Genomic DNA, 25,092 nt, shown 5'->3' with positions numbered 1-25,092 from the left:
GACGTCGGCCTTCCTGCTCCTCTGATGCTGCTTGGCCTGCTGTGTTCATCCAGCTCTACACCTTGTTATCTCAAGTTCTTGGCCCAGTTTGTTATCAGGATATGAACATCAAGGCAAGCTCACTAGAAGTGATGTGGTATTAGAGAACAGAACAAGAATTAGCTTTCAAATCACATCAAGCAGCTAGTGACAATAGTGCCAGTGCTGAGGTATTATTTTGTTAATGATGACATCACCCTGGGGTGATGTCAGTGAGACAGAGTTGTATCAACTGTTATGCAGCAATGGCAACCTGTTCCATTTGCATCCAGAATTTTAATGCCATCTGAACAATGCCGTGCATGGACTGAGAAATATCGCACGGCTATTACATATTCTTGTGAGTATTTGTTTGGGTGAGAGAAACTGATGGTAGAGACTAACCACAATTATCTTCAAAACACCCTTCTTAAACCAGTTCTATCAAAGGGTTTGCAAAGTACGTGGCCTGGTTTGCAGAGCTATGACTTGGAATTGAAATACGAAGAAGGAAGCAGATGCAGATTACTAATTTGCAATTGAGAACTGCATTCCCACCAAGGAAGCTGATGCTGATGCACACAGTGAAATCTTATCTGTTCATCAACAAGTTTCTCTGGAAGTTATCAACTCAGTAAACACATTGAAATTTGCATGTGCAATGCATCTGTATGGACAGATGAAACTGGAACAGACCTGAAAGAACTAATTATTTTTGGTCACGCATGATAATTTCCTTTATAGAGATTATAGGGCAAATATATTTTCTTTCTTTTAATGATTTAGCTATTGTACACTAGGACTCGCCATATACATGCAACCTCTGGTATTATGATATTTTAATAAAGGTGGTTGGGCAGTAACTATTTTATACTTCATTTGGAGCACCTGGTCACAATGAATTCTGCCTGTGTTTGGGTATGAACATCTTACAGAAGTGATGCTGAATACATATGCAGGAGAGGATCTGGTATGACAGATCCAGATCTATTTCTTCTTTCTTTTTTCTCAGTCTTTTTACAAAGTGACTGAAAGAGTGATGAGGATCAAAAGCAGTTGTTTTTCTTTTGGTTTTGCTCACAGCATCATGTTTTGAAATCCTTTCCATAAATGAAAGATTTGAGTTTAGATAGAATAATTTTGCAGTTTACACTCTGAAGTGCATATTTGCACAAAGGGAGTATGAGTCAGGAATTCAGGTGTAGGTCTGAGTATGCTGCTTGATTAGTTAATTCTAATGGATTAAAAAAAGAATAGCTGTCAATTTTGTAATATGTGTTTTTGCCATCAAGCTAAGGTTGAAAATCAATTTTCTATTTAATTTATTTTAATTCAAGGATCATTGAAACAAATATTAAATGTTCAATGTTGCCTGCAGTTGGGGTGTTGAGTGTAGAAATGCATCACAATCTAGTATAAAGGTTCCTAACGCCTCAAGCAATGATAGACGCTTAGACAGATGCTGCCTCACAGTGCCAGGGACCTGGGTTTGATTCCACCCTTAGGCAACTGTGTGGAGTTTGCACATTCTCCCTGTGTTTGCGTGGGTTTCCTCCAGGTGCTCCGGTTTCCTCCCACAGTCCAAAAGATGGGCAGGATAGGTGATTGGTCATGCTAAATTGCCAATAGTGTCCAGGGATGTATAGATTAGGTTCGGTGGGTTAGACATGGGGAAAATGCAGGGGAAGAGGAATGAGTTGGGGGGGGGTGCTCTTTAGAGGGGCGGTGTGAACATGTTGGGCTGAATGGCCTGTTTCCACACTGTAGGGATTCGATGAATTCTATAACTTGCAGGTTTGTTGTTTGTGATGTTCTCTGTATTTCATAGATGGACAAAATCATGAACGCAGCAGTCAAGTAAAGACACCTTCATTGACTTGGGCACAATCACAGGATGGAAAGCAGATATATAACAGGGGCAGCATGGTGGATTAGTGATTAGCACTACTGTCTCGCAGTGCCAGGGATCTGGGTTCGATTCTAGCCCCAGCCAATGTGTAGTTGTACATTGTCCCGTGTCGGCATGGGTTCCTCTGAGTGCTCCAGTTTCCTCCCACAGTCCAAATTTGTATAGGTTGGGTGGATTGGCCATGCTAAATTGCCCTGTAGTGTCCAGAGTTGTGCAGGCTATGTAGATGAGCAATAGGAAATGCAGGGTTATAGGGATGGGCTATGGGGTGCTGTTTGGAGGGGCAGAGTAAACATAATGGGCCGAATGGGCTGCTTCCACATTGTAGGAATTCTATGGTTCTATATTCCAAAAGATTTTCTGTCAGGCATGCTAGCAGAGCCAGGCAATCAATAGGAACATCCAAAGCTTCATTTCAAGGACGCTTGCAAGGGTGATATCAATTTTTTTGCATTTGGGACATATCAGCCAATTTCACGGTGACATTATTTGAATGCCTCATCATGATGATTACTGGCTACAGAGGTTTGCCAACTGTTGCCAACACCAAAATCAACTCACAATGATAACCACTTCACATGTGGCATTTTTAGCAGATCCTACCTCTCACAAATGGGTCTTTTCAGCCATTAACAAATGATGCATTGTATGAAGCTATCTCATCCCCAAAGAATTTGCTGCATGTCCATTGTCTTACAGAGGTGGAAAGACACCAAGGTGAATCAAAAGTACTTTTACATTTTCTTCCAAAAGCTTTAATCTTGACATTGCTCTGGATTTCCAGTTCTTCACAAAATAGTTCCCCTTGATCATTTAAAAACTCAGATCATACCTCAATTTTTTTAACCTTACGAAATTATCAACAAATAATATGCAACTCTCATAGCTTCATCCTACTTAGCACTGGCATCTTTGCAAATTTTTGCTTTACCCTCTCCTTAGATTTGGTGCCAAAATTGAAAAATATATTCCGGACAAGATTTAACTAAGGTTCTGTATAATTGAAACATATTTTCCCCCTTATTGTATTTCATATGGACAACTAAATCCTTTTGCTCCCCCGTAGCTCCTAGTCTACTACCATTAAAATTAGTCTTTCTTGGATCCCAGATGGTTGATTTCATAATTCTCCACATCAGCTATCAGTTTTCCGTACTCACCTACAGTAAATGTTTGTATGTAAGTCAGTCACAGGGGATTATTTGGCACAGTGGTAGCGGCACTACCTATTGGCCAGAAAGTCTTGATTCAAGTCTCACCTGGCATGAAGGTGAGTAACATATAACCTGTTCACACAGATTGACTAAAATCTCAACCACTGAAGCCTTGGAAAATCCCTCTTATAAACAGCGGTCAACTTATACTTCAAGTATATAGATGAACAACTATCTGTGGTGTTGGTACTCACTATTTTGTCGTCTGATGCAATGCATGGGTGTGCATTAAGCTCCCATGCATCTTCACAACTCATCCAGTATCACCTAGTTGATAGCTTGATTATGAGTAATGATTATGAGGGAAGCTTACATTTGTCGTTAATGGTATCATGGACTAACTGGAAATAATCATGACTCACTGTTACACAAACCATCACGAAATGCACAAAACTCAGTTAGACCTACTTGCTTCAATTACAGATATTCAGGACAAAAGCACTCACAGCAGATTTTGAACATTGGCAAGAAATCAACTATTTATTGTAACAAAGCTTATTTTTAAAAAATGACAGTGAAGAATGTTTCCTAACTTACTTCTTATACCGTTTTGAAAACCCCAAATACATGCACAATCATTCTCAATTAAGACAGACAAAAGACAGGTGGATTGACATCAATATTATGGGTGGAAAACAAAATATAGATAGGGAAAAAAATGTTGAAGATCAAAAGCCCAGATCACAAGGGTTGGTTACTTTATCTCTCAGTTATTTTTGATTTCAACACTGATGACACTCTGTTGACTGTAAAGACATGATTGTTCTTCACCTGAATAGTTGATCTGGTAGTCTAGGTCTTGTTAGAATTCTTCCTTTCAAACTTGCTTGGTTTTTCTCTCTTTGCACCCACATGGAGAGGGGTGAAGAGAGAAATGTTTTCAGTTTGTCAGCTGTGGAAGTCTGGCTGCCCTGCATCTACAGATTTGTAACAAACTAGTCCAATGCTGTCATTAGGCAGCCTGTCCTTAACACATAGATTCTTGTCACCAATTAGTTTCAAAGTAATGATTTCACTGCTTTGAAAAGCAACCTAGTTTTGCACAGCTTAAAATATACATCACATGATTTTCCTAAGTTACAAAACTCACCTGTTATTCCCGTTATACAATCATTTTGACTTGCATTGCAGTCCAAAAGGGAGAAGTATGTGGTCCCTTACAAAGATTTATTGATTTATTTATTTTTCTATATAGAACCCCTACAGTGTGGAAATAGGTCCTTCAGCCCAACAAGTCCACACCGACACTCAGAGCATCCCACCCAGACACCTAGATTAGCCTACCTTTTCTACACATCCCTGAACACTATGGGCAATTTAGCATGGCCAATCCACCTAACCTGCACATCTTTGGACTGTGGGAGGAAACCGGAGCACCTGCAGGAAACCCACGCAGACAATATAAAAACTTCACACAGACAGTCACCCGAGGCTGGAATCAAACCTGGGTCCCTGGCACTGTGAGGCAGCAGTGCTAACCACTGAGCCACCGTGCCATTGTTGAAGATACAAAAGTGATAGGCATTGTTTGACTAAAGTCTAGGATCACATGTAAAGAGAGTCAGCTGGGATACTGGAATAATAGTTAGCAAGCGAAGATCTGTAAGATCTTTGAATAAATCTAAAACCATAGAAATAACTACGTCTTGTTTTGTGCTTTATTGTGAGATGAGAGTGACTGCCCTTGACACCAAGGGCATTTGATCAAGTATGAAATCAAGGAGCTGTAGCAAAACAGGAGTTGATGGGAATTGGGTGGGACAATTCTCTGCTTACTACAGTCATGCCTAACATAAAGGAAGATTGTTGTTACTGGAGGTAAATAATTTGAGCCCCAGGACATCACTCCAGGAGTTTCTTATGTTAATGCTTTAGACCCAATCATCCTCAACTGCCTAATCAATGAACTTACCTCCATCATAAGGTCAGAGTTGAGGATGACTGTACAATGTTCAGCATCATATCGCTTAAGCAGTCCATTTCTATATGGAACAAACTTGGACAGCATTCAGGCTTAGGTTGTTGAATGGTGAGTAACACTCACAGCACATAAGTGTCATGTTATGACCATCTCCAACAAGAGATAATCTAATCATTATCCCTTAATATTCATGGCCTTACCATGGCTCAGTCCCCAACTATCAGCATGCTGAGGGTTAGCTTTGGCCACAAACTGAACTGGACCAGCTATAAACACTGTAGCTATCAAAGGAGATGAGTGGCTAGGAATCCTGCAGCACATTACTCACCCTCTTTCTCCCCAGTACCTGTCTATCAACTCTGAGATACAAGTCATGCATGTGATTGAATGCTCCCCACTAGCTTGGTACCCCATCTACCTTCAATATTTACTCCCTCCACCACCAGCGCACAGTGGCAGCAGTGTGTACTATCTACAGCAGTGTGTACTGTCCACAAGATGCACTGCAATAACACACCAAAGCTCCTCCAACAGCAACTTTTAATCTGCATCCTCTACCATCTCGAAGGACAAGGACAATGCATGTATGGTTACACCATTATCTGCATGTTCCCCTCCAAGCCATACACTATCCTAATTGGAACTGTATTACCCTTCCTTCACTGTTGCTGAGCCAAAATCCTGGACCTCCCCTCCTAATAACACTGTGGATATCTCTGCACCCCTAGGACTGCAGCGGTTCAAGAATGCATCTCACTACCACTTGCTGCGGGGCAAATAGGGATGGGTGATAAGTGCTGGCCCTGCCAATGAATGAATAAAATGGCTTCGATCCATTTCATTGGGTTTCAGAGAGTGCTTCACTGAAGGTCAATATGGGAACATTTTTTTTAAGAAGGAAGATTGTTGATAGCCACCGTTGAGAAATCTGGCTGAAATTAAGTCCAAAGAGTCAGGTTATGATGTCTTAACTGATGTTCCCTAAACCTGAATCTGAAAAATGAAGATGTGTGGCCATTGTTCTTTCCTAGCCAAAGAAATAGAAAGCCATGGCCTTGGCATTGTCACTACCTACCGAAAACAGGAGCAGGACATATTATTTTCAGAGACAGAGACTCATCAGTTGGACACTGAAGGTGGCTTGGATATCCTATTAAAGTGTAAGGACAAAACTTAAGGAAGATTATCTATTAAATGCACATGAAGCATGGTCAGACTTTAATAAATTCAGAAAAATATCCAAAAGGATATTCCAAAGAAGAATATGTCATGGAATCGAATAGGCTCGAAACAAGTTTGCTGAAATTATATTTGGAAATTTCTACTTCTCTGCTTGTTCGCAAACGCTCGGTTGTGCTGGATTGCAATTGAATGGGCTCTCGATCCTAACTGCAGTTAGATTGTCAGAAATCCTTTTAGATCAAATGCTTAAAGTTTAAAAACAACCTTGGAAAACAGTAATTTCCAGTGGCATTCATGGCACAATTGGGGTATTCAGCACTGTCACAAAATATGGAGAATTTAATGCTTACAGAATTTTGAGACCATTCAAGTATTGGCACAGGCATCAATACAACAGAAGAATCACAAATGAAAGAAAGGAGGATGAAGACTTTTTTGGTAGATCTGACAAATGATAGAAATGGAGTAATAATAACAAAAGAATGAACCTAGGAATGCTCAGGGAATTATTAACAGCTGATCAGATGTGATTGGAAATATTACCATGCTATTAATTATCCAATGCAGAACGACAGGTATTAATTTGATTGATATGTTATTTGCATTCATTAAATAATAAGAATCAAGGATTATGAATATTCTACTTGCTTCAGGTTCAAGGATAGCAACAAGTTAAAGTCACTGAAATGAGTAGAGCTGTGGAATGGCTAGGCTAACCCATTTTATTAGCACAGATATAGTATCCAGTGACATACCTTTGCTGATTAGCAAGTCATCCACTTAAAAGGCACAATGAAATGAGACACAGAACATGATATCTTTATAGGTAGTTACTAGATGTGAAATGTTTCCCATAAGGATATTATTGCAACCCTTTACTAAATCTGAAACCTCTAATCAGAATGTAAAGAAGCCTTAATGGGATCCGGTTGTAAGAATTTGAGGGGAAAAAAAGAAAATTGTCTTAAAGTTGAGTTGAAAATCTGTTCATTCTGTAGTGATTGTAATGAGGTCAGCCAGTTGGACCTCATTGAATATGAGTTCTCTGATTGGGGCTGTTAATCTGTTCCGATCAGGAAGACCTAGCTGACATAAAAGGATGAATGTCAGAGATACTGGGACTCTAAACGCCATACTCAGTGAGAGGCTAGGCATTTATGAATAAAAGGTGATTGGTGATGGGATGCTGGCCTCTGAAGAGGTATTTCAGTGGCAATGAGAATAAAGTACGATCTTGAAGAAATTCACTTGCAACAATTGTTTTGAAGTTGGGGGTAAGCATTTTCTTACATTAAGCCTCTATTTGGAAAGTATGACTTGTTCGACCCTGCTGTCAAGCACTAGGCCGAGGATTTGCAAAGAATGCATTATGTTTTCTCGGCACATGACACTGTGGCAGACAACAAAAAAAAGTAAATGTCCTGATAGTCTGTGGAGCTGTAGCTTTTTCTATCATTAGGAGTCTACTTTCCCTGAGTCACCAGATACTAAAACCTTTCAAGAATTGATTGGCATAATTAAGGAATATTACGACGCCATGTCCCTTTAATTTTGAGATACTATTGCTTTTACTCAACAATTTGAAAACGAGGGGACTCCATATCAGGGTTTTTGACTAGGTTAAGATGCCTGGAAGAAGTCTGTGAATTTGGTTAAATCCTTAATAAGATGCTTCAAGACCATCTAGTATATGGGATTAATAATATGACTATGCAAAAATGCTTACTGGCTGAAGCTCAAATGGGCTTCAAATAGGCCTTACAACTAGCTTTATCAGTGGAAAATGTGGAAGTAGAGCACATGAGTTGCAAGGTAATCTGATGGCTCTGGTTGCCATGGTGTAATGGTGAGTGCGCTGGTTTCTGAACCCTGTGATCCGAGTTCAAATCTAGTTGTCGCCTTCTTTCTTATTATTTTATCTGGGCGGCACAGTTGCTAGCACTGCTGCCTCACAACACCAGGGACCCGAGTTTGATTCCAGCCTCGGGCGACTGTCTGTGTCGAGTTTGCACATTCTCTCCGTGTCTGCATGGGTTTCTTCCGGGTGCTCCGGTTTCCTCCCACAGTCCAAAGATGTGCAGGTTAGGTGGATTGGCCATGCTAAATTGCAATTAGTATTCAGGGAGGTGTAGATTAGGTGGGCTATAGGGGGATGGGTCTGGGTCTGGGTGGGATGCTCTGAGGTTCAGTGTGGACTTGTTGGGCCGAAGGGCCTGTTTCCACACTGTAGAGATTCTATGATTCTATGATGGAAATAGACACCCTCTCAAGTCTGCCTGAACACCATTTTGGTGCAGGCAACTGCATAGCCTCACTCATGAAAAGTCCTGATAAGAATAACTCTAGTTTGGACCACATCAGAATCCCAAAACAAAGCCAAGTCTTAACCAAACAGTCACAATTTTCTTCAGGATCCTGCCTGATAAGACATTGTAATTGTTGTCAATATGCAGATTTTACACAGCAACAGAGTCCTACCAGACTTAAATGGAATAAGATAACCCTTAGGCGGGCATCCAGGACAGTACTTACCCTGGACATTCCATTTATATATGGTTTGGAACAGTCAAATTGCTTAGAAACATACAAATCAGAACCAATCAAGATAAATGTCTGGTTAAATGGCCATTTGGTTCAAATGGATGTCTATACCAGCACAGCCATTTCAGAGATCACAGAAACAGCTTCTAATAAAATTCACCCCGAACTCCAGCCCTTAAATTTGCACAAGACTTCAGCTAGGCGGAGAATCTGTCCTGGGGAATCTTTGCAGATTAAGTGTACAACCTTGTTCCAGTCTCTTATGAAAGGCAACTGATTCGGTAATCAGTGATTGCAGTAGAAGACTCATGCCCAAGCTTGATGAAGTGAAATTGGTTGCCAGAGATCCACCTAAATTGGCTCAACATTTTTCAATTAAAAAATGGCAGCCAGAGTGAAGTCCTAATTAAATACCTAGAAGTTTTCCAAGAAGGTCTAGGCACTATCAGAGGAGTCGAAGCAACTTTGCATGTCAACTAGGAAGCAATTCTGTGGTTCTTAGGGCCCGTCCACTGCCATTTGCCTTACGGACAAAACTGGAAACAGAACTCAGAAGACTGGAAAATGAAGGAATCATCAAACCAGTCCAATTCGTGGAATGGGCAGCAACAATTGTACCAATTTTGAAACCAGATGGGTCAGTTCACCTTTGTGAGAATTTTAAACAAAGAGCACACCATTTTCACGGTTGGATAAATACCCAAGCGTCGGACAGAAGATTTGTATAAAAAGCAGGTAGGGGGTTTATCCTTCATGAAGGCTGACATGAGTCATGCTTACTTGCAATTGTGTTTAGACTAGGATTCTCAGAAGTATGCTACAAGTAATACCAATAAGGGCTGTACCAATCTAGGAGACTGCCATTCGGCATAATGTCAGCCTGCTCAATTTTTCAGTGGTCGATAGAGAACATCTTGCAAGGTCCAGGTCACCAATTACCTAGATGATATCCTGATAACAGGGAAAACTAATAAGGAACACCTAGGGAACTTGGCTATAGCCCTAAGGCATTTTCCAAAGCAGGTGTAAGATGGGAAAAAATGTGTGTTCCAGGATACAAGGCTACAGGACCCAGTCAACAAGACCGGGTTATACCCGTTGGAAGATAAAGTGAGGGTGATCAAAGGTCCCTAGACCCCCACGTCTGTCCGGGAGCTTAGGTCATTTCTGGGTCTGGTAAATTATTGCAGAAAGTTCCAACACAACCTGACACCCATACAACTCTTAAAAAAGGGTCAGCCTTGGAAATGGTTTCATAGACAGACCCTAGCTTTCGATGAAATAAACAACTATCATCCTTGAATGTGTTGGCACAGCATGATCCTAAGAAAGATCTGGTATTAGTGTCTGATGCCTCCCCATATGGCATCAGGTTGGTATTACCTCATAGGTGGTCCACTGGAGAGGATCATCTAATAGCATCCAGGGTTTTGGCTAATGCAGAGCATTAATACACCCAAATCGACAAAGAAGGACTGGGGAATCAGAAATTTGGAGTCAGTAAGTTTCAGCGAAGTTTTTATGGCTGATAATTTGTGATAATCACAGACCACAAACCCCTACTTGGTCTGTTTAAAGAGGATATGGCAATGCCGCCCATAGCTTCAGGCTGCATTCAGTGATAGGTTCTAATATTTAGTGTTTATAATTACAAATTAGAACACTGTCCGGGGGCCGAGCAGTGAATGCAGATGCGTTGACGTGCTTTCCATTAGCAGACATACCACCCGTAGTACCCCCAATAGAACAGTCTGTCATGACATCGAATTTTCTGGACAAGTTCTGATCACAGCTAACGATATCAGACTTTGGCCTCAGAAAGACCCAGTCCTTTCCAAACTGAAACAATTGGTGTTAATGGGGTGGGGGGGGGGGATCGGGGTGGAAATTAAAGGGCTAGAATTAAATCGGTCTTCACAGTGGAGGACACTAATAACATGCCAGTAATTGACAAAGAGACGAAGGTACGTGAGGATCTGGAAACAATCATTATTACGGAAGAGGTAGTATTGGGCAAACTAATGGAGCTAAGGATTGATAAGTCTCCTGGCCCTGATGGAATGCATCCCAGGGTACTAAAAGAGATGGCGGGAGAAATAGCAGGTGCACTGGCGGTAATTTTCCAAAATTCGCTGGACTCTGGGGCAGTCCCAGCAGATTGGAAAACAGCAAATGTGGCGCCACTGTTAAAAAGGGAAGTAGACAAAAGATGGGGAATTATAGACCGGTTAGCTTAACCTCTGTAGTGGGGAAGATGCTCGAGTCTATTATCAAGGAAGAAATAGCAAGGCATCTTGATAGAAATTGTCCCGTTGGGCAGACGCAGCATCGGTTCATGAAGGGCAGGTCATGCTTGACAAATCTTTTGGAATTCTATGAAGACATTACGAGTAAGGTGGACAATGGGGACCCAGTGGATGTGGTGTACCTAGATTTCCAAAAGGCCTTCGACAAGGTGCCGCACAAGAGGTTTCTGCATAAGATAAGGATGCGTGGCATTAAGGGTAAAGTATTAGCATGGATAGAGGATTGGTTGACTAACAGGAAGCAAAGAGTGGGGATAAATGAGTGCTATTCTAGCTGGCAGTCAGTGACTAGTGGTGTGCCTCAGGGACCGGTGTTGGGACCGCAATTATTTACAATTTATATAGATGATTTGGAGTTGGGGACCACGTGTAGGGTGTCAAAGTTTGCAGATGACACTAAGATGAGTGGCAAAGCAAAGTATGCAGAGGACTGTGAAACTTTGCAGAGGAACATAGGTACATTGAGTGAGTGGGCAAAGGTCTGGCAGATGGAATACAATGTAAATAAATGTGAAGTCATACATTTTGGTAGGAGTAATAGTAAAAAGGATTATTACTTGAATGGTAAAAAGTTGCAGCATGCTGCTATGCAGAGGGACCTGGGTGTCCTTGTGCATGAATCACAGAAGGTAGGTCTGCAGGTACAACAAGTAATTAGGAAGGCAAATGGAATTTTGTCCTTCATTGCTAAAGGGATTGAAATTAAAAGCAGAGAGGTTATGTTGCAGCTGTACAAGGTGCTGCTGAGGCCACACCTGGAGTACTGTGTGCAGTTTTGGTCTCCTTACTTGAGAAAGGATGTATTGGCACTGGAGAGGTTGCAAAGGAGGTTCACTAGGTTGATTCCGGAGTTGAGTGGGTTGGCTTATGAGGAGACACTGAGTAGATTGGGATTATATTCATTGGAATTCAGAAGATTGAGGGGGGTATCTTATAGAAACATATAAAATTATGAAGGGAATAGATAAGATAGAAGTAGAGAGGATGTTTCCACTGGCAGGTGAAGCTAGGACAAGAGGGCATAGCCTCAAGATTAGAGGGAGCAGATTTAGGACTGAATTGAGAAGGAATTTCTTCACCCAGAGGGTTGTTAATCTATGGAATTCCTTGCCCAGTGAAGTAGTTGACGCTACTTCAGTAAACGTTTTTAAAAAAAGGGTAGATTTTTTTTGAACAATAAAGGAATTAAAGGATACGGTGAAAACGCAGGTAAGTGGATCTGAGTCCACAAAAAGATCAGCCATGATCTTATTGAATGGCGGAGCAGGCTCGAAGGGCCAGACGGCCTACTCCTGCTCCTAGTTCTTATAAATATTTTTGGACCCAGAGAAACCGGCTCATGGTCGAGTATGGCATATTGTTATGGGGAGAATGATTTTCCCGAGCAAAGTCACTGCCAAATACTGGCTGAACTCCACTAGGGCCGTCCAGGGGTCACCAAAATGAAGATATTGGCGAGGAGTTATGTCTGGTGGCCAAGCTTAGATGCAAATTGGCGCATTGGTGGGACAGTGCCCAGGGTGTCAAAAAGGACAAAAATTACCATTAGCAGCTTCCCCAAATCCATGCGAATGGCTGGGTAAACCTCAAACTCGGTTGCATGTCGACAATGCAGGTTCTCTCTTGGGATCAATGTTTTTAGTCATTGTAGATGCCCACTTAAAGTGGTTGGACATGCATAGAGTCCATTCATCAAACACTAGACCAATAATAGAAAAATTGCGGACATTTTTTGAAACACATGGAGTCCTGGAGGATTTGGTCACTGATAACAGGCCATCGATTACCAGCAGGGACATTAGTTACTACTTAAAGTCGAATGCAATTTGACATATTAGGACAGTTCCACACTACCCATCATCCAATGACCTGGCAGAAAGAGCAGTCCAAACTTTGAGGGCTAAATGGAAGAAAGAGCCTATAGCCTCACTCGATGCCAAGTTGTCACAGTTCTTGTTTTATTGGAGGACCATCCCACATGCAACTATTCGGCAGAGTTGCTAACAGCTGGCAGACTCAGCACCAGGTTAAGTCTGATCTTCTTGGGCCTGGAGGGAAGGGTGAAATGGCATCAAGACTCCAATGCTGATCCCAAGAGCCCACCACATGAGACAGGCAGTTTGATACAGGGGACAAAGTTTGGTGCAAGAGTCATGGAAATGGTCCCACATGCATAACAGGCACGATTGACATGAGATCAGGACCAGTGACTTACAAATTTCAGGTGGGTGCGACTATCCTGAAGAAACATGTGGACCATTTGAAAGCTACAAATTCGCAGACTGTTCACGAGCACAATTTGCCCTGCCCCTCAGAGCCTTCTGAAACACTTCAGGGACCTATTGATTCACTTTCTCCAGCAAACATTGTCGAGACCTCTGAATCAGAGATGGACATGATGGAAGTAGCCACCTCAACGCTTCTGCCTCCGAAAGAAAGAAACAAAAGTTTACCAACGTGTTGGATTCCAAGTTGGAGGATCCTGTCCTGGTGTTAAAATGCCTCAAGAGGCTGTCAAAGGAAACAGACTGCCCTGTGTCTGTGGACTCAGAGGAGTATGGATGTAGTGACTGTAACAAGGTTAGCCACTGGACCTCAAAGAATATGTGTTTCTTGACTGGGGCTGTTAATCTGGTACAATCAGGGAAATCTGGCTAACGTAAAAGGGTGAATGTCAGGTATACTGGGCCCTCTGAATGCCTGACTCAATGAGAGGCAGTGCTATTGTCAAAGGAATTTGTGAATAAAGAGTGATTGGTTGGTGATGGGTGCTGACCTTCGAGGAGTTACTTCACATCCCTCTTGTCAGAGGTTAAATTTCCTACTAAAGGATGGAGGGATAGTTGCTGATTAGTATACAAGGATTAACAAATAGATTAGTGAAAAATCAGATCTATGCAAAAAGTATCAGAGGACATGAGTATCCCATTAGCTAGAAAATTTAAAGAAGTGCAGTTTTGGATTTTAAGACATTTTAAGGCATTTTCATTTTGTATTTTAGAGAGATGGCAACAAGATTCAGACTGCTTACAGCAGTCTAAGAGTGACTGTGGGGTAAACCATGGAAAAATGGATTGCGACTGAACTCGAGGCACTGCCTAAATTGCCAACTGACAATGGGCGGGAGGGTGCAGGAAAAGTTTCTAAATTTGCAAAATCTAAGCATTTACAGAAGATAAGTAGCCTTCACTTCAAATACTTATAATTTGACAATTATCAAGGAGCAGAATAAGCCAGGTAAGGGCCTAGATGATAAAGTTATAACAATGCTCAGGATAGGGCTTTTTGTTTAAAAATTGGCTAAATGTTTAAGCTGATGGGTAGAAAGAAATAATCCACGGACCAGCAAAATAAAGTGAAAATGTGGAAAGCTAGAAAACTCAGTGCAAATTCTCACAATGGATTTGGAAGTGACGCTGGTCCTAGGAAAAGCTCATGTATGAGCAAAAGAATGCCTGGATGTGGAAGGGAGCAATCATGCAGCAGTAGTCCAGAGGGCATATAAAGATAAAGTCAAGGCTGTAGTCTTTCCACAACCGGGACAATAGGGAAACTATAGATACCGCCACAAGTAGAAGTTTATGATCAAGATGTTTTTGTGAATACAAACAAATTAGAAGATATACTGCTAAGAGATGTGAAACAAAAGAAAGATCATTGGGAAAAAAAAATCAGTATATATGTTGAGGTGCTAGATAGGGAAAGCCAGCTTTACTACACAGATGGATATGCATTGAAACAGGTACTTCATGATGGGATATATAAGGCGAGACCAGTGGCTTGCGGTTTTGGAAAGAAGACCCCATTTCAGGAAAAGCGATCTTGTAGATTTTCTTAGCTCTCTTAGCCACATATTTTTAGAATCACAGGTCAATTGATACAAAAGGTATATTTTTGTAGAGTCAAGAATTTCAAAGACAAGTATTTTTAAAACCACTTAAGGTGGTTGTGTAGAAGGGACACTATGAAAATTAAACAAGTATGTTTATGGATTAAATAATGCATCAACGATTTGATATATCTTAGTTAGGTCTGTCTTTTTTAAAGTAAGGTTGCAGTCAGCTGAAAGGAGACACAGCAATATTTTACTGGTATCACAAAGAGAGATTTGCAGATATCTTTGTGATACACTATGATTCATGATGATCCTTCAAATAACTGCACAGGGGCTGGTATCCCGTCACCAAGTCACCCTTTGTTTACATGTGCACAGCATGTGGGCTCTGACAAGCCAGTTCAAAGCCAGGCCCTGGACTGAGAAGACCTCTGAATCTCCTGTTCATAGCAGTCAACCATGGCTCCCTGATTGGCCCAGGTTAACAACCCCAAGCAAGGATCTCATAGTCAATGAGATCCACCTGGCCGTGGTTCCAATCACTACAGCCCTATTCTGCAGAATTTGAGCAATTCACTGCAGATAAAAAGTAAAATTCAAGTCTGGACGTCAGGCTATGGGACCTTTAAATAAAACGGGTTAAACATAAATCAGACTATGTCAGGAGAAACTTTGAATCAACAATCACATGAGCGGCACGGTAGCTCAGTGGTTAGCACAGCTTCCACACAGTGCCAGAAACCCGGGTTCAATTCCACCCTTGGGTGACTGTCTGTGGGGAGTTTTCACATTCTCCCCGTGTCTGCATGGGTTTCCTCTGGGTGCTCCGGTTTCTTCCCACAGTCCAAAGATGTGTAGGATAGGTGGATTGGCAATGCTAAATTGCCCACAGTGCCCAGGGACATTTAGGTTAGGTAGGTTAGACATGGGAAATCAGGGTTAGGATAATGGATCTGGGTGGGATGCTCTTCGGAGGGGCATGTGGGCTTGTTGGGCTGAATGGCCTGTTTCCACACTGCAGGGATTCTATGATTCTATATAAACAATTTGGATAAAAGTATAGATGATCCACGTAGATGATTAGTAAATTTGCAGAAGACATGAAAATTGATGAAACTGTGGATAGTGAGCAAGGTTGACAAGGAATACTGCATTATATAGATCAGTTGGAAAGTTGGGCCGAGAAATGGCAGATTGAGTTTAATCTGGACTAGTGTGAGGTGATGCTTTCTGAGAGGTCAAATGCAAGAGGAAAATACACAGTAAATGGCAAGAATCTGAAGAGCACTGATATACAGAAGGATCTTGGAATGCAAGTCCATAGCTCCCTGAAAGTGGCAACAGAAGTGAATAAGATGGTAAAGAAAGCATTGAGTTGGACATTGACTATAGAAGTTCGCAAGTCATTTTGCAGCCGCATAAGACTTTAGTTAGGTCACATCTGCAGAACCATGTGCAGTTCTGGTCACCACATTGTAAGAAGACTGTGGAGGCCTTGGAGAGGGTACAAAAGAGGTTCTAAAGAAGGGTCACTGAACCCAAAACATTCTTTGCTTTCTCTCCACAGATGCATTCAGACCTGCCGAGTTTCTCCGGCAATTTCTGTTTTTGTTTCAGATTTCTAGCACCGATAGTTTTCTTTGGTTTTTTTGTGCAGAGAGGTTTATCAGTATGTAGCCTAGTTTGGAGTGTATTAGCTGTAAGTAGAGATTTGATTGTTTTTGCTAGAGTGTTAGAGGCTGAGAGGCAACCTGATTGAAGTATATAAAATAATGAGCAGCATGGATAGGGTGGATAGTTGGAGTCTTTTTCCCAGGATGGAAATGTCAAATACCAGGGGGCATAGATTTAAGGTTTGTGGGGAAAAGTTTAAAGGAAATGTGCGAGGAAAGATTTTTGCACAGAGTAGTTGCCTGGAATACACTGCCAGTGGAGATGGTAGATGCAGATATGATAACGTTTTTTAAGAGGCATTTAGACATGCACATGAACAGGCTGGGAATGGAGGGTTTCAGATCAGGTGTAGGGATGGGATTAGTTTAGAATGGCATCATGGTTGGCACAGACATGTCTGTATAATCATCTTATAGGCCAAGGGGCATCATCTTATAGGCCAAAGGGCCTGTCCCTTTGCTGTAATGTTCTATGTTTAATAAGGTGCAGTGCCTCCTCAACTCCTGCTAATTAAAATAGCTTTTTACCACTCATGGGAAAATTAAACAATTGCTTGTCCTTGAGATCAGCTAAGTAACCACCCTAGTTCTTGTTGTCATCCACTTTATTTTGTCAGGTGCATTATATTTCATAGGTATTGGTATTTTTAAGACTATTTCCTTCTGGTAGAGCTTTTCACTTAGATTGCTGGCAGGAAACATCAGTGAGCTTTGAAACTGAACTCTTTGTTCAGTCTAAGCCAATGCTGTCCATTACATTTACTACTTGCCAGATATGGTAAACCAACCTCAGATGATAATGTGCAGCAGTACACCACACAAGGAGAAGTTTTAATTAGAGGAAAACAAGCCCATTGATTACTCATTCAACTGACAACATGGTTCCAGACTCCATCTAACACTTGTATGGTTATCTCAAAATTAAGTAGAAAATCCTGCAGAATGTACAATCCTTAGCATAAAAAAAAACTTTATTATGGTATGTAGTAAAGGGTCTGATGTTGAAGGAAAATAAAGCATGTTGAGATATTTTAGTTGCTACACTACAATTGAATGTTGTGTAGTGATTTGCTGCTGTGACTAAAAATATTCCTTAACAGATACTCTGCCACAGTGCAGTGCAGTGTTGCTCACTTTTAGCTTTGCCCATCAATCCCTGGGAGATTGTTACAAAATTTGCTGCATCCTTTGTACATATTTTGAAAAGACAACAGTCCTTTCATGGAACTTTGGGAAATATCGCTACCAATTATCCTTCAACCTGCGAAACCATTTACTTTGATTCACCGTTTTTTGTCCTGAGGCCAGTTTTCTTAAAACCCAAGCCAACAGCATCTCCAATTCTATTAGCCTCAATTTTGTTAACCAGGCTTTTATGCGGTACTTTGACATTTTAGAGAATGAACTGAAATTTTTTTTTTAAGTAATGAGCTGGAGTATAGTGACAGACTTGTGTGGCATCAAGAAACCCTAACAAAATGGAGGTCAATGGGAACCAGGGGAAAAGCTCTCCACTGGTTGGAGTCATACCTGACACATTCAAGGGAAAATATTATGAGACCAATCATTTCAGCTTTAAGATATTACTGAACATGTTCCCTCAAAGTACTGCATTACATCCAAACATTTTCGTTGTTTCATCAGACATCCAACATAAACAGAAGGGGGATGTTTGTTGATAATTTCAAGTTCTCAATACTATTTGCAGCTGCTCAGATTATCAAGCAGACTGTGCCTGCACAGATCTAGAAAGCATTCAGAATTGGCTGACAAGTGATATTTGCTTCATAAGAGTGCTACTGACCATTTCCAACAAGAGAAAATCTAAGCACCTTTCAATGATATTAACATCGCAGAATCATCTACAATCAATATCTTAAGAGTCATCATTGACTGGAAGCTTCATTGGACTTGGTACAAAAGCATGTCAAAGGTTGCGCAAATAACTCCTGTCCCAATATGCCAAAACCTGTCCACCATTGACAAGGCACACGGCAGGAGTACATTGGAACATTCTCCACTTGCCTGGATGCATGAAACTCCAGCAACACTCAAGAAGCTCAATACCATCTAATACAAAGCTGCCCATCTGATTGGTACCCCATCCACCACCTTAAACATTCATCACTGATGCACAGGGGCTGCAGTATGTACCACCTACAAATTAGCTGTCTGAGGTTCCTTTAACAGCATCTTCCAAATACAGGTCCTCCTCCAAAGCAGACAGACTAGGCCAGATGTACGGAAAAATCACTGCCTGCAAGGTTTCCTCTAACCAGACATCATCTTGACTTGGAACTATATTGCTGTCGCTTGACTGTCACTGGGTCAAAATCCTGGAACTTCCTTCTGAGCAGTAGTAGATGTATCTGCTGCAAGTGTCATTGCAGTGGTTTAAGAAAACAGCTCACTTAAATTTTCTCAAGGGCAACTAGGGATGGGCATTATATGCTGACATTACAATGTGCTTACATCCCAAAAGAAAATCGTCTCATTTAAAATAGACCTTGCTGAGGATTAAAAATCTAAAATCATATCCAATAGCATTCCCAACACCTGTCATGCATTCTAACCTGCTGTTGTGGATAAAGTAATATAAGATACTAAAAAAACCAGTTTAAAATAATCAGTTACATATACATTGCAGAGGCAAAGTAATGTGTTCATATGTAAATCAGAAAACCACACAAACATTTCAAAATGTGAGTCATGAAGAACTTAACATGGCAGGTATAATATTTTTAAATTGCAGCAGTTTGTTGTAGATGTCTGAATGACAAATTCCTGATCTTTGTCACACCCTAATAGCCACATACTGAGTGCAGGCTGGGCTCTTTTGCACGGGAAGACAGAGACAGAGGCAACTCACCCCGGATCACTCTCGTGTGTCCCACTGGTCTTTTACAAGCACCAACGGTAGAGTCGTGGGAGTAGGCTGCCTGCCTGTCTGTCTGCCTTCTCAGTCGAGGTATGGTGTAGGCTGCAGGGAAACCTAAAAGAGGGGAAGAAAAATGTAAAATGGGAAATCTTTTTCAACTCTGAAATTAAAAATCTGAGTAGTTACATTTGACACTTTTGTGAGAATCAGTGACAATGATGACAGTACAAGTGAGTGTGGTATATTCACTCTACCTCTGAAGAGACATTTAACCCACATTTAAATCTAGCCAGACCATGAGAAAAAATGTATTTTTGACCTACTGACATAAGAGTTCTAACTTGAAATATTTTGGGAAATTTATTCTTTAGTAAGATTAGGATGATACATGTAACTTAAACCTATCCCAAATGCAATTTAATTTGCCATCATGTTAACAATCTCACACACTGAGATAACAAGGATACAAGGTATGGGAGATGTAAAAATGCACACTGGTAGAAGATGAAATGTTTTGCCAATGCTGGTATTACTCTATTATAAATGAAGAATTAATGATCCCGTACCCCAGCAGGACCACACTTGAAGGGTGTGCAGACTGAAGACAGAGATGCAGGGCAGTAACTCTACTTCTCCAATTTGTGTTTCATTCGTGCAAAACTCTCCATTGAAAGCATGGACTCAGTCCCACGTCAGTTCTATGCCAAACTATGATGATTGTGTCCTCTGGCTTGAAACGCATGACTGCACTTTACATTTGCCCTTGGAAATGGGAACATTGCGTGGCCTAAGATCATTTGGAATACTACCAGCTTTTATGGTTGTATTATTGAAAAAAATGTAATTAGAAATGTAAAACTTAAACAGAACAAAACTTAAACTTGAGTAGTGCAATTCTAAAAACTAATTCAATATAGGATTTTGGAAAACACAAAATCAAAGCATTTTAAGTCTCATGGCTCAATTGAACTGGCAAAATATTTTCCCATATTTGTTTGGTCCCAACCAGCTCTTTTATGCATGTAATTTTAAAACATTTTTATAAACCTGAGTTATCTGGAAGATACAAATCTCAGATCAAAGATGAATTCCATAGCTGAAAATTTATCGAATATTATGAACATAATTTCAATTCACTGTAACAACATTAGAGCTGGATTAACTGACACTCCTTGCTTATATGCATCTACTTTTTTCCAATTCTAATGTGCCTTAGTTTGGCCATGTCTGTTAATACTCCAAAATTTGTATTTTTACAACCGCTCCTCTCTTTCTCTCCAGCATTACTTGGACTAACTGCATGAATATGTAGCAATGTAGGAATGCCGATTCAACTTACCTCAAAATGACTGGTTCCTTACTTTAATTGTTCTTTTCATGTTGAAGAACTTGTTCTTATTGTACAGTTTTATATTATTGATATTGACATGTGAAATTACTATGTATGTTACATTCGATTAGTGACATTCATATGGAATTGTGTAAATTGTGCATATCTGTGAAGTACTGTTGATGGAATTTGAGAACCAATACATCAAGCAAATTGTGGACCAGAACCAATACTTCAGTTAAGTGTTAAAAGCAGGAGATTATTATTTACCTCAATGTAAATGTAACATCTTGAAAAACACAAATGTTGTGTAAGAGTACAAAATTTAGTAAATCGCAAACTATGATTAATGTTCATACTAACTCCTCTGATGTGCACAGTGTAGAAAAGGGTAAAGCATCTGCATCACACATGTAAGGTTAACAGGGTGCTGTTGAAAGAGGAAACAGTTCTACAAAATGTCTAAATTATAACTGTGCATGTACACAATCTAATTTCTTTTCTTGTTAGGCCACCTGAATCTACAAATACCCAGAAGCAACATGGAAATTCTTTAAAAAAAAACATTCAATTTAAATTCTACATAGGTAGACAAGCTACCTTATATAACACAGTCATAATTAGAAAAAATGCACATTTATTGGTGTGAAGCCTTAAAAGCCAGATGATCAGAACTTACCAGCGATATGGTTGGCAATCCTCGATAGTGGTTTTGGAGGTAGGGCAGGGGGTTGTTTAGGATAGGATTGTTGCTTTGCAGGGGTTTCCTCAATGTCACAGTGAAAAGCTGCAGACTTTTTAGAAGGCAGTAGCAATTGTGGTTTAGCTGATGTATCCTGCTCAGGGACTAATGTCCTATTATCTGTGGGACTTTCTTCAGCAGCTAGAGACACAAATAGAATTTGTAATGTTTAAAATAGAAAAGCAAAGAAATTCAGCATTCAAGGATTTCTGCAAAAAGTTCAGCAAGGTTAAAAAGCTTCAAACAGTATGTATAAGAGCAAATGGTTAAATAGAACACCTAAATTTTGTAACATTTTCCCCTGTCTACTTAAAATTGCAACTGTCAAATCCAATTAACGTTTCTGTACTGAAAATTTGAATATTGACCAGGATTATAAAAGAGGTCAGACAAACATGGGCAATTCATGAGCACAGACATGGGCATTTCTGATATGCGTCATCTGTAGATGAGTTTGTTCCTAGAAGGATAATCAGAAAATAACCATTTTAAAAATTCTGGTGCTGAGATTCTGGTTACTCAGGGATGGAAACCCATGGGGGCTACTGAAAATTATACAGATCCTACCAACTTTATACTCAACTTCTCTGGTATTCCTTTTGCATTAGATCTGTTATCAGGAATATTAATTAACAAAGTCTTACTGATTAAGGGAGGCATTTTTTTTAAACTTTGAAGACAGACATCAAGGAAAGGATTTTCCTTGTGGCTTCAGAATTTCACCATACAAGTTCGATTGGGGTTCAGATGTCTCTGCTGCGTGGGACATAGTAACTCAATGTGATTTATGCCAAATTAACCAATTATGGTCAGAGGGCAAGTTTGTTGTATATTTAAGGTGGACTTCAAACCAGAGAAGGAATAACCAGTGAAAGTGGTAAATGAGACATACTCATCTGATTTATCTCCTATATTTCAAAATGGAGAACTAATATGACCAGTATTAGATTTCTAGCTGGAGGGCAGTAGGATGCTGCACCCAGCATGGAGATAGCAGCAGAATGCCCAAGCAGGTAAGTGAGAGTGGTGTCCCATAATAAAGGGGCTCCCTCTCTCAAACATTTTAAAGTATAAAGTAAAACGCCAGGGTGGCACAGTGGTTAGCACTGTTGCCTCACAACACCAGAGACGCAGATTCGATTCCACCCTGGGACAACTGTCTGTGTGGAGTCTGCACATTCTCCCTGTGTCTGTGTGGGTTTCCTCCAGGTGCTCTGGTTTCCTCCCACAGTCCAAAGATGTGCAGGCTGGGCGGACTGGCTGTGCTAAATTGCCCGTAGTGTTCAGGGATGTGTAGCTTAGGTGGGTGAAAGGGGGCTGGGTCTGGGCGGGATGCTCCAAGGGTTGGTGTGGAATTGTTGGGCCAAAAGGCCTATTTCTACACTGTAGGGATTCTGTGATCTATGATCAAAGGGAGAGATCCTTCCTCAGAGTAGCCTATTGCAGCAACTGAACTCAAGAAGGCAGGAAGGTCTGTAAGCCTGACTATGATAGGGTTAGTGGACGCTCCAATAGCTGCATTTTCCTCACTGCCTATAGTTCATGGAGGCTGACAAGAAAATTTCAATTAGTCTCAAACAGAAGGCCGTAATTGGCCTTTAAATGCCTCCATTGACTACTCACCACTTGCAGGGGCCTCCCAAAAACTGGCCAAAAGGTGAAGTGGAGTTAGAGAAGTAGAATGTTGATTACTAAGCATAAACTTCTGCATCTGTGTGCTGATCAGGGGCTGAACTAGGGGCTGAAAATTCAATTCCATGAGAATATAGAAGAGTGCAGTAAATGTAAAAATAATCAAATCAATTACACAGGGAAAAGAAAACAAGATTATTTGTTTGAAGTCATGCAATGTAATTTGTATATCTTAGTTCAGTACACAAAAGATGTCTTGTATCCCTTTCTTTCATTTGTAAAGATCAATATCAGAGATCCCATTGGTGTAGTATATCTGGACTTCCAGAAAGCATTTGATAAGGTGCTGCACAAAAGGTTATACACATGGTCAGATGGGGTTAGCTTGGATAGAGCACTGGCTAATCAACAGAAAGCCAGGATAAATGGGTCTTTCTCTGGTTGGCAAGATGTGACTAATGGGCTGCCACAGGGTTCAGTCCCCAGGACACAACTATTTACAATCTATACTAATGGTTTGGATGACAGATAGAAAGAACTGGGGCCGAATTTGTAGATGCCACTAAACTAGATGGAAAAGTAATTTGTAATGAAGAAATAAGAAATTTAGAAATGGATACATTTACAAGAACTTTCAAGAATTGATTGGAGTAGACTGTTCGCAGATAAAGGGACGTCTGGTAAGTGGGTGGTTTTCAAAGTGTGATAACAAGAGTTCAGATTCATTATGTTCCTGTTAGAGTGAAAGATAAGGCTGGTAGGATTACAGAACAATGGATGAATACAGATATTGAGGTTCTGGCGATAGACAAAAAAAATCATAATTCAGATATAAACAACTGGGTTCAAATGAATCTCTTGAACAGTATAAAGAGTGTTTGGGCATTCTTAAGAGGGAGATCAGGAAAGCAAAGAGGATATGTGATAGCCTTGGCAAATAATGTTACAGATAATCCAATAAGATTCTACAAGTACATTAACAGCAAGATAGCAACTAAAGAGAGAGTAGGGCCCCTTAAAGATCAAAGAGATCATCTTTGTGTTTAACCTTAGGGAATGGAAGAGATATTAAATGAACATTTCGTATCAATTTTCACCATGAAAAAATCTATAAATCCATCTATAAATATGGGTGAGGCACTGAACGACTGGAGAGAGGCTAACATTGTGCTTTTGTTTAAGAAAGGATGTAAAAAGAAGCCTGGAAACTATAGACCTGTGAATCTGACTTCAGTGGTGGTAAGTTGTTAGAAGTGATTTTGAAAGATAGGATTAATGTGCATTTGGAGAGGCAAGGAATGATCAGTGATTGTCAGCATGGATTTGCGTGAGGGAAATCGTGTCTTACAAACTTGTTTGAGTTTTTTGGGAAAGTAACCAAGAAGATTGATGAAGGCAGAGCGGTAGACATTGATTGCTTGGACTTTAAAGTTAAATCACATGGGATTCAGGGTTAGCTTGCCAATTGGAAACAAAATTGGCTTAACAGCAGGAGATAGAGTGATGGTGGAGGGTTGTTTTTCGGACTGGAGGAATGTGACCAGTGGTGTTCCGCAGGGATAGGTGCTGCTCCACTTTTGTTTGTCATTTATATAAATTATTGAGACGAGAATATAGAAAGCATGGTAAGTAAGCTTGTGGATGACAAAGATTGGTGATATAGTGGACAGTAAAGAAGGTTATTGGAGATTACAAAGAGATTTTGATCAATTGGGTCAATGGGCTGAGAAGTGGCAAGTGGAGTTTAATTTGGATAGATGTGAGGTATTGCATTTTAGTAAAACAAACAAAGACAAGACTTATACAATTAAAAGTAAGGCCTTGGGCAGTATTGTCGAATAGACAGACCTAGGAGTTCAGGTACATAATCTTTGAAATTTGCACCACACATAGATATGGTGGTTAAGAAGG

The 25,092-nt window shown here is 40.5% G+C and overlaps 1 protein-coding gene across 1 annotated transcript in view; it reads right to left on the bottom strand.

Moving 5' to 3' along the window:
* Positions 1-25,092, bottom strand: part of LOC109934509 (phosphatase and actin regulator 1-like) — a 254,101-nt gene that overhangs the window by 76,707 nt on the left and 152,302 nt on the right. Inside the window, exons 4-5 of the mRNA XM_048613033.1 lie at positions 21,487-21,690; positions 19,469-19,591 (exon numbers count right to left, since the gene is read on the bottom strand). Of these exons, the coding sequence (XP_048468990.1) occupies positions 19,469-19,591; positions 21,487-21,690 (327 nt within the window). The remainder of the gene's footprint in view (positions 1-19,468; positions 19,592-21,486; positions 21,691-25,092) is intronic.

This window comes from Rhincodon typus, chromosome 2, assembly GCF_021869965.1.
Source record: "Rhincodon typus isolate 14 chromosome 2, sRhiTyp1.1, whole genome shotgun sequence".
NCBI lineage: Eukaryota > Metazoa > Chordata > Chondrichthyes > Orectolobiformes > Rhincodontidae > Rhincodon > Rhincodon typus.
This window is presented reverse-complemented; position numbering and strand designations above follow the sequence as displayed.